General features: G+C 43.7%; 1 protein-coding gene across 9 annotated transcripts in view; it reads right to left on the minus strand.

The window, feature by feature from the left end:
- Window positions 1-1,537: 1,537 nt before the first annotated feature.
- The window catches only part of PKNOX2 (PBX/knotted 1 homeobox 2), a 624,957-nt gene continuing 610,719 nt past the window's right edge, over window positions 1,538-15,775 (minus strand). For all 9 annotated transcript variants that reach the window (XM_054005412.1, XM_054005405.1, XM_054005406.1 and 6 more), the window contains 2 exons: window positions 15,238-15,416; window positions 1,538-5,712 (listed from right to left, as the gene is read on the minus strand). In XM_054005412.1, the coding sequence (XP_053861387.1) occupies window positions 5,486-5,712; window positions 15,238-15,416 (406 nt within the window). In that variant the 3' untranslated portion in view covers window positions 1,538-5,485. The remainder of the gene's footprint in view (window positions 5,713-15,237; window positions 15,417-15,775) is intronic.

The following is a 15,775-nucleotide window of genomic DNA, read 5'->3' on the forward strand; positions in this document are numbered from 1 at the left end:
GATGTCCTGTCAAGATCTTCATCAGTCAGGTACTGGAAGTCCTTCCTCTGTGGCAAACTGGCGAGACTTTGTTTGTCCAGAATGTTCAGTGTGTTTGACATGCACATAATATGGTCACAGCTGTCCGCACACTCAGGGGAAGGGTAGAATGGGAGAGAAAGGAAGTTTTCTAGAAGGTCTGGCTGGAGGGTCCCTCTGGTAGTGAGAGGAAGAAGAGCAGGTTTTCCTTATGGCTTCTCACCCTCATGGAACTTTCACTAGGTAAGGGGAACCCTGAAGACCTCTTTCATTCACTCCTGACTGCAATGCTAAAAGGGCTTTAAAGGCTGTGAGGTTTTCTCCCAAGCCCCTGCAGCAGGAGGACAAAGGTACTAAGAGGAACTAGACTAGCCACTGGAAAACTGGCTTTGGCATGGAATTCCATGGATGCTGCAGGTCTGCTTCTCCTGCAGTTTCCTCTAATATTGTGGAGTTTGGTGGGAGGAGACCTGGTTTCAACCCAACAGAACCATCAGTTTTGGTAGGAAAGATCTGTATCACACAATGGCTGGTCTCAGTGCAGCTGTTGTGACCCAGGCCCCAGCACACACCCCATTGGTAGAAATTCTCATCCCTGCCCCAGGTAGGGGAAGACTTGCATGAGTCCCAGATCTGACTCACAGGGAAGAAACCCAGTGGCAAGAGGGACAGAACATCTTAACCTTTGCCTGGAAAAGCTCTGCTCTATAATTCAAGTGAAACCTTCCTACTCTCAAGTCCCTTGAGGGGCTGCTATGCCCTGTTACTGCAGAAGGATGGATCCTTCTGAATTGCAGGGAGGACTGGAGTTACAAGGGGATATTCTGCTGCCAACAACCTCTTCTCTGAAAGGAAGTGCCTACATGTGTTGGAAGAGCAATGGAGCTGCTAATGCATTCTGTACTCATGGAAGCCTCAAGTAGAAAGACAAGAAGAAAACAGTAAAAGCAGGAAAAAGAGCAATGAATTACCCCGAGGTGATGTACTAAGCAATCCCAGCATTTTTTATTTTATTTTACTTTACTTTATTTAAAAATCCATTTACTTTGTTAACCAGCTGTGAGCATATTGGACTCACAGTCCGAGGTATGGAATGCCCAGTACGAGCAAAGTGATCTGTAACTCTCTCTTGGATAGACTGAAATGACTCTTCGGACCTGCATATCTGTTCCTGTTGTCCAGCCACACACCGCACGTCTGGATTTTGAGAATATTTTCAGCTTCCTTGAGCAGTGAATTGGTGCTTTCTCTGAGACAGAGAGCTCTTGTCTTGAAGTCATTCTCACCAGGTAGTTATGGTGGTAGCTATGATGAATGGCTAAAATTTCAGACATCTTAAACTTTGAGAATTACAGCAATTTTCAATGTTGAAGCCTGCCAAGGGGAATCATGTTCAGAGAACTCATGTCTTGGGGAACACTGGGTCCCCTTCATTGACCTAGATTTCTCTTATCCTTTATTCCTACTCCTTAATCAAGAACATATAAATAAACTCACAATAAGATACAGCTGCAAAATCTCATCTGATAGCACTTTATAATAAATGGACATGAATTAATACTAGATTACAATGAAATTTCTATGAAATTACATATTACATTCACGCCATATCAGTACTGAAAACAGGCCCTTATGCCCATTGCCAGCCCAATAAATTCCCAAGGAATTATCATGGATTCAACCCTTATTGTAGATAATCAAACCTCTCAACTGCTCAAGAGGCAAAAGAAGGAACAAACGAGAAACTGTAGTTCGGGGGCCAGGAAAAATCATTGTTACAGAAAAATAATAATTAAAAATGGGATCAAGCGCTGTCATAAAACATTAAACTCACTGAAACTGTCTCAAAACTCAGTGTGTGTTAAGTAGTTCCATCAAGAATAAGTTGTGTACACAATCCTTAGTGCTGGGCTGATGTTGGGTCTGTGCATATTTAAGTAAGAATATGAACCAGAAAAGAAAAGCTTCCATCCTAGCTGTCAGCTGGTTGGAAATTTTCTGCCAAACCATTTTTTTCATTTGAAAAGGCAGAATTTTCAAAACCAAAATTTTTCACCGAAATGCATCATTCTCAACGGGATGGTTTCTCAGGTCCAGCATGGGATTTCTGGGAAGAGAGAGAGAGAAAGCCAGGCAACAGAGACAGTCTCTCTCTGGTCCAATTAACATTTAATTGTTTCTACAAAGTGGCACAGCTCCAACGGGTGAGAGAGACTGCAGCCATGTCTACACTACAGGTGCTACGGCAGTACGGCTATAACACCAACAGTGACACTTCCTATACCATGGGTCGGCAACCTCTAGCCAGGGTAAGCACCCTAGCGGGCCGGGCCAGTTTGTTTACCTGCTACATCGGCAGGTTCGGCCAATTGTAGCCCCCACTGGCCGCGGTTCGCCGTCCCAGGCCAATGGGGGTGGCGGGAAGCTGCGGCCAGCACAAATCTCGGCCTGCGCCGCTTCCCGCAGCCCCCATTGGCCTGGGACGGTGAACCGCGGCCAGTGGGGGCTGCGATTGGCCAAACCTGCTGACGCGGCAGGTAAACAAACTGGCCCGGCCCGCCAGGGTGCTTACGCTGGCAAGCCGCGTGCCAGAGGTTGCAGACCCCTATTCTACACTGATGTAAGGTGCATTCCATCGCTGTAAGCAATCCACCTCTCTGAGTGGCAGTAGCTAGGACAATGAAAGAACTCTTTCATCGACCTAGCCGTATCTATCCCAGGAGTTAGATCAGCATAGCTCTGGGGTGTGAACTTTTCAAACCCATGAACACCATAGCAATGTTGTCCTAACTTTGAAGTTAGTAGATAAGGCCTGGCTCTTTTGCCTGATGGAAAGGGCATTTCCCTAGGATGTGGAGACACAGGTCCAATCCCTGCTTTGAATTAGAGCAGGGCCTGGAATCTGCATCTTCTACCCCACCGCTGAGTATCCTAACCATCAGGCTACTGGCTCTTGAGCGATTGCTCTCAGGTGTGCAAATCTCAGTTTGCTTGTGTTCTTATATGTCAATTGATTGTGGAATGGAATTCTTCTTTTCTGGCTGCCCTAATTCCACTGGATTTTCAAAGGGGAAATGTGATCTATTTATGGCATGGAAAGGAAGCAAAACATATTGCTCTATACCACTGATTATAAATAAAGTTGTTTCTTTCTCAAATTTCTATTAAACCGTTCACTAACAGCTCATTGTAGGGAGGAATACATTCATTTCAGGAAGCCCTTCCTCAGTCTCAGTTACTGACTGCTCCTCAAAGGTGGAATTTGGAGGGCCCCAGTTGTTTTGCTAAAGGTCATTATCAGCCTGCACAACAATGCCAGCCAAGGGGTGAGGGATAGCTCTGTGGTTTGAGCATTGGCCTGCTAAACCCAGGGTTGTGAGCTAAATCCTTGAGGGGGCTACTTAGAGATCTAGGGCAAAAATCTATCTGGGGCTTGGTCCTGCTTTGAGCAGGGGGTTGGACTAGATGTCCTCCTGAGGTCCCTTCCAACCCTGCTATTCTATGATTCCAAGGCTTGTCACTGAAATTGTTCTCCTACAAATGGACTGAAAATTCATTCAATGAAATTTTATGGACAACACAACCATATTCAGTTCTACCATTCAGTGTGTGGAGAGAGGAGGAGATTGAATGCAAGTGATGTTTTGGGGTGAAATCTCTTTCTATCAAGGGGGAGTTTATTTCCTTCCTACTGTGTGAATACAAGAGGGCCTTTGTTGCCATTTCTGTGATTATATCCATAATCTGATTCTTATTTGTTTACTACATTTGTATATATGTTAGTCAGGTCAGCAAATGTTTCTGATCTCAGGAAAGTCTTGTCTGTGATTAGTTTTGCCAGTGCTTCATGAAATGTCTTCTTCCTCATTCAGTGAAGAAAACTTTTATGGCTCTGATCCCATCCTACTGCTACTAAACATGCCTAAGGCTATGTCGACACTGCAGCAGGGAGTGTACTTCCCAGTGCGGCTAGACAGATACTTGTTAGCTCTGCTCAAATAGCAGTGTAACTGGGGCAGCACAGGTGGCAGCTTGGGCTCGCCACCTGAGTGTGTGCCAAGCGGGTTTGGGTGGGTGCGTACTCAGGTGCCTAGACTGAGTCACTACCCCTGCTACCACAGCTACACTGCTATTTATGGCACACTAACTTGAGCAGAGCTAACACTGCTTCAGTGTAGACATCGCCTAAATGAGCATCTTATTTCAAGACGGCTTTTCATCAATCTCTCAGCAGAATGCTTTACATGAGAGGGATAGTTGGTGGGGATTCCAGATGAGAGGTGGAAGTAATGCAAGGGGCATTTTTATATTTCGCCATCTGGATAGCATCTTCAGCTAGCTCAAAAACACTTTTCCCAGTTCAGAAATCCACGAAGTCTTAAAACCAGGAGATCAAATAGAGATGGCTTGCATTGTAGCATAGCAGAATCTGAGACTGCTTTCAGCATTCTGAAATCTGACTACGTTTCAGATGAACAAGGCAAATTTAGCATTTTGTGTTTATATTTCATTAAAACATAAGAATGCCCAATTATTTCTTGATCGGTTTCTGAATATTTGTGATCTTCTAAACATTGAATGGTACCTAGATGGCATCACGTGAGGACATTCTTGGTCATGTGACATTGCACCTATAGAAATTTCACTAACTGTATCACAAGCAGACCATTAAATTAAAAGTTTTCTAAGTTTGACAAAGGCTGCTCAGCTCACAGTCTGGTGCCCAATCACCAGACCGATTTACATCAATGTGTGTGTCCCCTCTGTACTTCCTGGGGTTTGTCACTCTGTATAGGAAGAGATGGTAGTCTGAAGAGTTGACATTCATTTAATCAGCACTAATCAGGAATCTAAATGGATCCAGCACTAAAGTCTTTCAATGTTCAGTTTTAAATTCTGACAATTGGCAAACTCTGATTTCCCTACATTTAGATATTTATAATCATTACAATCTTTTACTTAAAAAAAGCATCAATCCTTTTGTATCTATAAATCTTTCATAAAAGCAGTGAAAATGAAAACAGACCGGCCTCTCACCTGCATGTCAAAAAAAGGCATTGCATGATAACATCCATCAAAGACTCAGTCATACAGAAAACAGCTTGCCCTAAAAACACTTTTGTTCTTATCAAAAACAACAACAACAACACAAAAAAAAACAAAAAACTGGCCACAATATGTGCCTTGTAAACATGTGTCCTTCACTTAAATAATTACCCTGCACATTCTACTGGTCTCTTAAATGTGCACTCCAGTCCACAGCTGCAGTGTATTGCAGGCAAGCAGGACACTTTGTAAGGGTATCATTACTTGATTTTGTCATACATAATTTTTAAAGCGATGTGGGGGGCTTGTATGTCAAAGATCAGGGTTCCTCTACAATTCCTCAGGCTGCTGATTTAGGTAGGCAAACATCTTTCCAGGAGGCATCTGCTCTACCGTAAATCAGGGAACCTTCAATTCTTTGCTACTCCAGTGAGTCACTGTGCTCCAAGCCAAGGTCATTGACATTCGTTGTCTGGAGCTCATCGTTATCTTCCTCCAGTTCTTCTTCTTCTTCTTCCTCCATTTCATCCTCCTCCTCATCTTCTGTTCCATCAAGTGAATCGTCATGAGCTGCCATCATGGCTTGCTGCATAGCAATGGTAGCATTATCGGAAGACAGGGACTGCAGATTGTCCATAATTAAGGAGCCTAAAATAAAAACAACACCTGATATAAAGAATTACATTTGCAAGTTTACTTTGCTGAGGCAACAATGCCATCTGACATCACGTTGCTTTACCCCCGACTGCTGACTTGCTATGGAGAGCTCCACATTGGTTGGCATTTGCTGTACCTCCCATTCAATATGAGATGCGACAATCAAACCTTCTCTTTAACCTAATGCATTTTCAGTCAGAATCACAGAATTACACATCAATTTTTCAGGTAAAACAACACAGCATCTGAATTTTCAGTAATAAGTTTGAATCTGACATATTAAGCGTGGACAATACTACTATCAATGCATGGAAGTTTTATCTGAGAATCTAAGGGCTGGTCCACACTAACCCCCCAGTTCGAACTAAGATACGCAGCTTCAGCTACGTGAATAACGTAGCTGAAGTTGAAGTATCTTAGTTCGAACTACAAGGTACTTACCGCGGGTCCACACGTGGCAGGCAGGCTTTCCCGTCGACTCCGCGTACTCCTCTCATGGAGCAGGAGTACTGGTGTCGACGGCGAGCACTTCCGGGATCGATTTATCGCGTCTAGACAAGACGCAATAAATCGATCCCAGAAGATCAATTGCTTACCACCGAACCCGGAGGGAAGTATAGATGTACCCTAACAGAGCTTTAAAAAGGTGAGTATTATTATTACTATTATCCATACTGTACAGATGGGAAAACTGAGGCACAGAGGTCACAGTGTTCAAACTTGTATGCATACATGTTGAAGCTGAAGTTTCACAGTTCTGGAGGTTTTATGCTTAGTGGATTAATCTGCATATTTTATTACTATGCATCACCTTATTTACATAAATGATATAAAGTGTCCTAATGACCAGAACATGAGCCTGGTAAAACTGAAGCCTGGAAGGAACTTTGGGAACATAGGAACGTCTGGTGGACAGGTGACTCTAACTGTTTCTTGAGGCTCTGGCCCTTGCTGCTCCTTGTCCAAGGACTGGACAGGAGGGCTGTGATTGGGTTTCTAGCCCTTGATGGTGGCTGCTACTTCCCTGGTCTGGGAGGGGGATCAGGTTGCTTCCTGCCATCAGCTGGGAGGTGCTCTGGCTAGGCTGCCAAATGTCTAACTCACTGCTCATTGCCTGACTGGGACATGCTGCTCTTGCTACCAATCCCTGGTTCCAGCTCAAAGATGCCTCTGGCCAGGGAGAAATGACTCTAGTGTCACTCTAGCCATACCTCCAAGTCTTACCATGGAGATGCCCCCTAGAGCCACTCTTTCCATGGAGATGAAGCCGAGAGCATCTCTGCAGTTCTCAAGGAGATTTAAGGTCCTCCAAAGGAGCACCTCAGAAGGCAGCTGTAAACAGGAGCCTTCTGGCTAAATCAAGAGTCTTAACAGGTTTGTGTGCACCTGGCATCTGACGGTGCTGCCAAATCTCACAAATTTAGCATGAGTCTTTCAAGATTTGATGTCATGCTTGAAGCCCCTTCTGCTGGAGTCATATCAATATGTGAGAATCAAAGTTTTCATTCAAATAAAAAGATTCTAGCCTTCAGGGTTGTGGAGAAAAACCTGACAATGTGACCCAAGAGCACTCAAAAGGCTCAGGAACCAGGAGGCAACTAAAAAGACCCTGACTTTTTATTTGTTTGTTTGTTGGTTTCAAATGTCCTGATTTTTAGCCAATCTCATGATTCTGGGGGGCCTGATTTGTGATTTTTGAATGCTTAGGTTGATGATACGGCATTGGGCACCTCCAGCCCAAGAGATGATTGGGTGGGAGGGATAGCTCAGTGGTTTGGGCATTAGCCTGCTAAACCCAGGATTGTGAGTTCAATCCTCGAGGGGGCCACTTGGGGATCTGGGGCAAAATCAGTACTTGGTCCTGCTAGTGAAGGCAGGGGGCTGGACTCAATGACCTCTCAAGGTCCCTTCCAGTTCTAGGAGATGGGATATCTCCATTAACTTCTAAAAAAAAGACAAGTCAAGGTTTTATGGGGTGCTGGTACCATAGCTCCCACTGACTATGATGCTGTGGAGTGCTAGCTGAACACAAGCACTCAGGGACATGTATATGGTTGCTTGAGTATGTCAGGCATTTCAGAGTCTATTCCCAGAAAAGCTATGCACTCACGTCACCAACCTGTTGCTATTTTACACTTTGCTAATGTTGCTCTTTTAAGCAACACTTTACGGTTGTTATTATTATACGTATTTATAACTGCCCACCACGTCAATAACTGGAACACGCTTTACCTTGGGTTACCACCAACCGAAACGAGCCAGAGCCTCAACTGGTGTAAATCAGTAGAGCTCCACCGAAGTCAACAGACCTGCACCAATTGACACCAGCTAAGGATCTGGCCCAATATCATCCCCAAAACCACTGGGAAAACACTGACCAAACATCTCTAAGACTAGGGATGCACAAATCGCAATCTGTGTTACTAGAGCAGAACAGGGCACTAAGTACATTTACACCCGGTACGATATTGGGAGGAGTTGCAAACACCTGTGAGGATAAAAGAATCAAAAAGTGATAAAAAACAAAGATGGAGACGTGGGCTTAAACTAATTAAAACAGACTCATCTTGGAAAAATGCATCCAATACAGCAGGGGAAACGAACCAGAAACACAGAGAACAAGACAGGCTACTGCCAGTGAGTTGCAATAGTAAAATAGTTGTGCCGAAAATGGAGGCCTGAATAGAAATAGAAGAAAGAAATTATGGAGATATCCTATCTCCTAGAACTGGAAGGGACCTTGAAAGGTCATTGAGTCCAGCCCCCTGCCTTCACTAGCAGGGACCAAGTACTGATTGTGCCCCCAGATCCCTAAGTGGCCCCCTCAAGGATTGAACTCACACCCCTGGGTTTAGCAGGCCAATGCTCAAACCACTGAGCTATCCCTCCCCCCAATCTTGCCATTTGCTCCACTTGAATGCAGACAATTCTGGAACTGGTTCCCTGAAGCCCAGCCCAGGGTCAAAACTCTGATCTGCTTCCAAGTTCCTAAGAGAGAAGGGGAAACCCACTGTACAGATGGATGGACATTAAGGGTCTAGAGAATGACTTGCAGGAATAGCACGAATAAGCTGCAATTTATAAGAGACAGGCTAACAGACTGGAAATATCTACAAGATATTAACACTAAGGAGGCAGAGAACTTACTTAGTGATATACAAGAGATTTAACTAGGATAAACTGGATGAAATTAAGACAGGGAAAATTTAGGTTCAACATCAGGCAATCCTTGTCAGTGAGATGGATTCGGTATGGAACAGTCTCTGAACACAAATGGACCAGGCCCCATTGCTTGGGACATTTAAAATCAGGCTGGATGGAATACAGGGAAATACCCTGTAAGGAACAACTCTGTCTTGCATCCCATCCTTGAGATGTGCACTGGATGACCTAACATGTCCTTTCCACTTCTAGCTTGTATGACTGTATGATTGCAATGCAGCCTGCAGTCAGTGGGGAGCCTAAACAGAAAATGATGAACCTACAGGCTGCTCTAAAAGTGGGGACCTACAGCCAGAGGGGCTGGATTTCAGACTTAAGATGCTCCTGTGAGCATCACCGTTCATTCTGCTAGCCAAAATGTACCTTCTGAGCACAGTTGTCATGGTGGGACATCAGGGGAGTAGTCTCTGAGATAACTGGGGCCTAGACCAGGGCAGGTTTGCAAAAAAGGGTCCAGAAGGCAAAGGAAGTATGGCAGCATCCCTAGGTTTTGGGAAAAGGGAGGCTAACCTCTCCAGTACTTCCACCTCTAAGCCTTCAAAACTCATTTGTAAGGCCCCTCAAAAATCCATGAGAGTGGTTTAAAAATCAGGAGTTTTTCAAGCTTTCATGTTTTCAAGCTTTTCTCCACAACCACGATTAACTTAAAAATAAAAGGTGGGGGGAGAATGCTGAGATTCTCTTCTAAGCACATGCCTCCATGAGCTGCGGCTTTAAGAAAAACACCTAATACTGTGAGACTCACAATAAAATCATGAGAGCTCCAAGAGCTGTTACGCCTCTCTGCTTTTCCTTCATCTTCTCTCTGTTTCTCACTTTCATTTCACATTATTGCACTTGTGTGTATTTTTCTCCCTATTTTGTAAATGTCTCTGCATCTAATCCTCCCCTTTTTCCAAATGCTCCTTCTCATCTGGAGAGTTATGACTTTTAATATATTGGCAGCTGACCTCAGTGTTTGCTGCTCTTCACTTAAGCTAAGTAATGAGTAATGTAACAACCCCGCCCCCCAAAAAATCTCATTAACACACACACACAGAAAAGTCTTGCAAATCAGGTTGTAAAATCTCTGGCTGTTTGAATTATTCATTGTTTAATCTGTTTTCAGAACTTTAAAACGTATAATATTGGGAAAGTGCAGGATAAGAAACTATTCAAGAAAAGCAGTTAGCACAACTGGGACATTCTATATGTTGGGGGAGCATCCTGTAACCCCCATATTCCTCATTTATATATAATTGCGATATTGCAGATAAAGCAGGCCATGTGAGATATCAGGGGAAAGGTTATGATCTGCTGAAAGTCACTGTTCTATCTAAATATATATATCATTAATGCATATGAAGTTATGAGAATGGTGTTGTATTGTTATCACTAAAATATGCTGTGGGTTTTGGAGGCGCCCAGATACTAGCTCTCCAGAGACAATGACAAGGGAGGTAACCAACACCCAGGTGGGTGCTGAACAGACATCACCAGCCATTGTCCAGCAGAGGAGCTACAATTCAATGACCACACCTGCATGAGGCCACACCAGGGGAATTGCTCAACCTTGCTTATCTGGGGACTCAGCAATGCCCACCAGACATGCCTGGACTTGTGTTCTCCAAGCACATGGGACAGAACACGGGGGCTCCATGCTTGGCCTTTCTCCTTCCCCTACCTATGCTGCAAGCAACAAGGACACTCAGAAGACTGAAGACCCCAACAGAGGAGACTGGCCCAGGTCTCAAGGGTGAAACCCGTGTACTATGAACTGCAATATCCAGTGCTTAATCTAGATGTCGCACAGACTAATAGGGTTCAGAGTTTAGACTGCATGCTTATATTTTGTTTTATATTGGTAACTAACTGACTTTTTGCCTATCACTTATAAATCACTTAAAATCTATCTTTTGTAGTTAATAAATTTGTTTAACTGTTGATCTTTACCAGTGAGTTTTCTTGGAGCATTTGGTAAACCTGCTCAGATTTACAAAGGCTGGCATATATCCACTTTCCATTGATGAAGTGGTGAACCAATTAATAATTTGCACTGCTCATCTTGAGCAATGTAAGATGGTATATTCCTGAGGTGCAAGGCTAGGAGCTGGGGGGATTTGGCTGGTGCCTTTCTCTGTGTGATTTATGAGTGGCTCTGGGAGCAGTCATGCAATATAGCTGGGTGTGGGGCTCCACATGTGATTGTACTGAGTGATATCAGCACGTGGAGGTGTTTGCTGCTTGTCACTAGCAAAGCATTGTGAGAGACAGCCCAGGCTGGAGAGCAGTCCCACGGTCCCAGGCTGCACCTCGGGGATCCTGTCACAACAACATCTGCTTGAATTATTTATAGCAGCAGCTTCCGAGAGCAGAGGTAATGCAATCTGTATATATGTCATATAAGTGAAGTTTAGAGGCAGCGCTGCCTACAGCAGCTCAGAAACAGATTTTAGTCTAATAGTGACAAGAAATTTTAAAAGGTACATTTTCTTGTTTTTATTCAGTTGAAAAGTCAACGATTTTATGCAGCTTATGTCCCTATATGAATTCTCAGTGTCTCTCTGACTCTAATCTAGGACTGTCAACTTCATGACTTGGCCAATTCTGAAGATATTGCAAGATTATTTTTTAAATATTCCTGGCTGATGTAACAGTCATTAGGAAAGCACTCTGCAGCAGTACATGAAGACTCAAAGGGAATGTCATGAACCTAGTGAGAACCAGATTTATGTTCCATTAATTCATGAGTTTAAGAATTGGCGGATACAAACTTCTTGTTTTAAACAAGAAATGGTCTAGTTCAACCACATTCGCAGTTGGGAACCCTCTTCTCCAGTGAGGCACCGAAGCCAAGTTGGCCCTTTCTTATGAAAAAGCCGAATGTGGATTTTAAAATGGTCAGTCATGCCACAACCCATCTTAAATTGCTCCAACGGTTCATTACTCTCACTGTTAAAAAATTTACACCTTATTTACAGGCTAAATTTGTTTAGCTTCAAATTCCAGTCATTGGATCATGTTGTACCTTTTTCTGCTAGACTGAAGCACCCATTATTAAATATGTGTCCCTCATGTAGGTCCTTACAGATTGTGATCAAGTCATCCTTTAACCTTCTCTTTGTTAAGGTAAATAGATTAAGCGACTTGATCCTTTAATCATTCTTCCGGTTCTTCTCTGAAACCTCTCCAATTTATCAACAGCCTCCTTGAACTGTGGACACCAAAACTGGACACAATATTCCAGCAGCAGTCACACCAGTGCCAGATACAGAGGTAAAATAAACTCTCTACTGCTCGAGATTCCCGTTTATGCATCCCAGGATCGCATTAGCCCTTTTGGCCACAGTATCACATGAGGAGCTCATGTTCACCTCCAAATCTTGTTCAGAGTCATTGCTTCCCAGGATAGAGTTCCCCTGTCTGTAAGTATGGCCTATATTCTTCGTTATGAGATGTATATATATTTATATTTAGCTGTATTAAAATGCATATTTGCTTGTGCAAGCGATCCAGATGACTGTATCAGTGAACTGTCCTCTTCTTTATTTAACTCCCCCCCCCAAATTTTTGGTCATCTGCAAACTTTATCAGTGATGATTTTATTGTTTCTTCCAGGCCATTGACAATCCCCTGTGGAACCCCATTGGAAATACTCCTGCTTGATCATGATTGCCTGTTTACTAATTACATTTCAGACCTATCAGCTAGCCAGCTTTGAATCCATTTACTGTGTGCCATTTTAATTTTAATATTGATTTTCTATAAGTCTTGGAACATTAGGGACCTGCAATTACCTGGGTCATCCCATTTACCCTTTTTAAAAAATAGTTCTAATAAGGGAGACTTAAATCCCATTCACTTAGCCACAATGCCCACTAAGTGAATGGGATTTGAGTCTCCCTTATTAGAACCTTCCATATCTTTGTCCTTGGCACTGATATCTAAAAATGGGGTTATTCGTCACACAGTTTCAGTCTGCCTCTGGTGGCTGGTTCACAGAGACCAGCAACCTTCTCCTGATCAGGGCTGGCTCTAGTGTTTTTGCTGCCCCAAGCAGAAAGACAAAAAAAAAAAAAAAAAAAGCTGTGATCGCGATTGGCGGCAGCTGTACCACCGCTTCATTCTACAGTGGTAATTCGGCGACAGGTTCTTTGCTCCGAGAGGGAGTGACGGCCCCGCCGTCGAATTGCCGCCGAACAACCAGACGTGCCGTCCCCCTCTTCATTGGCCGCCCCAGACACCTGCTTGCTACGCTGGTGCCTGGAGCCGGCCCTGCTCCTGATACCAGCTAACGTAGCTCAAGTTGTGAAAGCCTGTGCTGGAGATGCGGGTTCAGACGTTGCTGATGCATAATGAGGGTACTTACAGATGCACACAACAGAATTATTTTCCTCTTTTTAAAAAACATAGGAAATTACCCTGGAAAAAGTGTCCAAATAACATAATTAAAACTGCAAAGTCAAGCACTTGAAAGTTAAGAAATACCAGAGTTAAGATTGCATTCCATCCCTGGTGCCTATATATTATGATACAGTCTTTAATTACATGATCACGGGACTCTACCTTATTCAGCGCATAGGATGGATGGTGCTCAGATATTGCATCTGGGCTGTGTAGGGAATGAGGCAGTTCTGTAGGACCCCTACCTTATTTTCTCTAAAGTTGAAAGGCATGTAGAGAATGAGAAGGGGGACCACAGGAAGAGGAATGGATGATTTTGTGATTCAGGCTGTAGCTATCAGAAGATTGGAATCCTTTCTCCAGCTCTGCTTCAGAGTTCCTGTGTAATGCGGGGCAAGTTATGTTAATCCACATTTCTCTAGATGGCCACTAACTGTGTGTTCCTTACCCACCTGGGTCCAACAGGAAGACACCTGGGACTGGGACTAGAAGTGCTGACTGCTCACAACTGCAACTAAAGTCACTGGGAGCTGTGGATGCTCAGTCCTGCTAGCAGTAATAGATTGTGGGCTGAAGGAATGAACACGGGACTGGAAGTCAGGTAGTCCTGAAATCTGTCTTTGATAAATCACTTCATCTCAGTTTTCCCGTCTGTAAAATGGGGCAAATAATACACTCATAACTTCAATGGAGTTGTGAAGATACATTCAATATTGGTTGAGAGTTTCAGATATCACAATGATGAGCACCATAGAAAAGCCCAACAGGAAATTAATCATTTAATATTTGGTGCAGGGTTTGGATGGAGGCACTAGATAAGGCAGGGGCCACACATGGAATGGTGAGAATGAAAGGAAATACTGAATGGGTGGCTCATTCCCTGAGCACGGTCCTTTCTCTGTACTGAATGAGGCAGGGTCCTGTGGAAAAAGAGTATGTGATCATGTAATTAAAGACTCTCATATTACATATGCACCGGCAACCTCAATGCTGACACTTCCAGTTCAGGGCTTACTTTATAATACACTATCCTGTTGGTTGTTTTCCTGTTACATCCGCAGCATCCCAGCTCTACCCTGTGTGAATTCATCCATCTTATGCTCACCCTCACTTATGCTGACCAATATGTAACGTAAACCACTATTTCATCACCTTAAAATTTGTCTCTGGTGCATTTTAAAAACTAGTAACCTGTTTGCTACTTAAGGGAGCCAGAGTACTGAGGCAACTAGATCTATTGGATGGGGTACTACACTTGGAGTAAGAAGTTGTGGCTGCTATCCCTGGCTCCCTTTGTATAATCCTGGGCAATCTGCTTCCATTCTCTTTCCCCTCCCACTCTTGTCTATTTAGATTGCAAGCTCTTTGGAGCAGAGAGCATCTCTCACGGTATCTTTGTTAGCGCCTAGCACAATGGGGCCCAATCTAACCTGAGAACTCTTGGTGCTACTTCAATAGAAATAATAGCTAATATTTGTTGCAACTTAATGCTGGTGTCAGGCAGACTTTACTAAAAAATTGTAATAAGGAAGTGGTCTCAGAGCTAATGCCTACAACCATAGGCAAATTAGTAAACTGAGAATAATTACATTTTTAATTTTCAATAGTTCTCCAGTAGAGTTTTCCAGCCAGGAGGGGCATGACTAACTAGTATGTGGTGACCTGGAGTCTCCTCAGTCTATGCAGAAGTACAGTGAGAGAAACTGGATAAAATTCAAGAAAGAAAACCTCGCACTTCTCTCCAGAACTGCCATTACCCCATAGAAACGGAAAGCAAAGAGTGTGAACGTACCACATGCTTGTTCACAGACAAACATTCTTAATTACTGACATTAAGTACAATAACCAAGGCAGATGTGCTCTACAGCCTTCCCTAGCCAATCCCATGCCGTGTCCCTGCCCCATTCTTACCGTCAGGATTGGTAGTAGGATTGACTCCTTGTTGCTGCAGCACTCCAGCTGCAATAGAGTTGGGCCAGAATCTTTGAGTAGGACGGTGCTGGGATTTGATCTTCTTGGCTTTGGGGGCTGGATCTGGATTGCTCGCGTCAAGCATGGGCTGCAGAATGCGCCGTCGGGCATTGATAAACCTTCCCACGGGGAAAAATAGGAAGTTACTTGCATTGTTGAAGGTTCAGAATTATTACAAGGTTTTAGAATAATTAGCTTCTTTCGCTTATTGACTATGGGTAACATTTTCAAACGCATCTGGGTGATTTAGAAGACTAAGTTCCATTGACTTTCAATGAGACTTAGCTTCCTAAGGACCAGAGTTTTAAAAAATTTTAGGCATTGATCAGCCTAATGTGGCCCCCGCCTAGTGGAATGTTTAGCCCTAAGTTAGGCAGCTAAGTTTCACCCAAACTCCATATGGTGTGCCTGGGGATAGTTAAGTGCCGAAGAGAGAGATTTTCAGACACTGGCCAGCTGAGTGGGAAGTGCCCTACAT

This window comes from Malaclemys terrapin, chromosome 15 (genome assembly GCF_027887155.1).
Source record: "Malaclemys terrapin pileata isolate rMalTer1 chromosome 15, rMalTer1.hap1, whole genome shotgun sequence".
NCBI lineage: Eukaryota > Metazoa > Chordata > Testudines > Emydidae > Malaclemys > Malaclemys terrapin.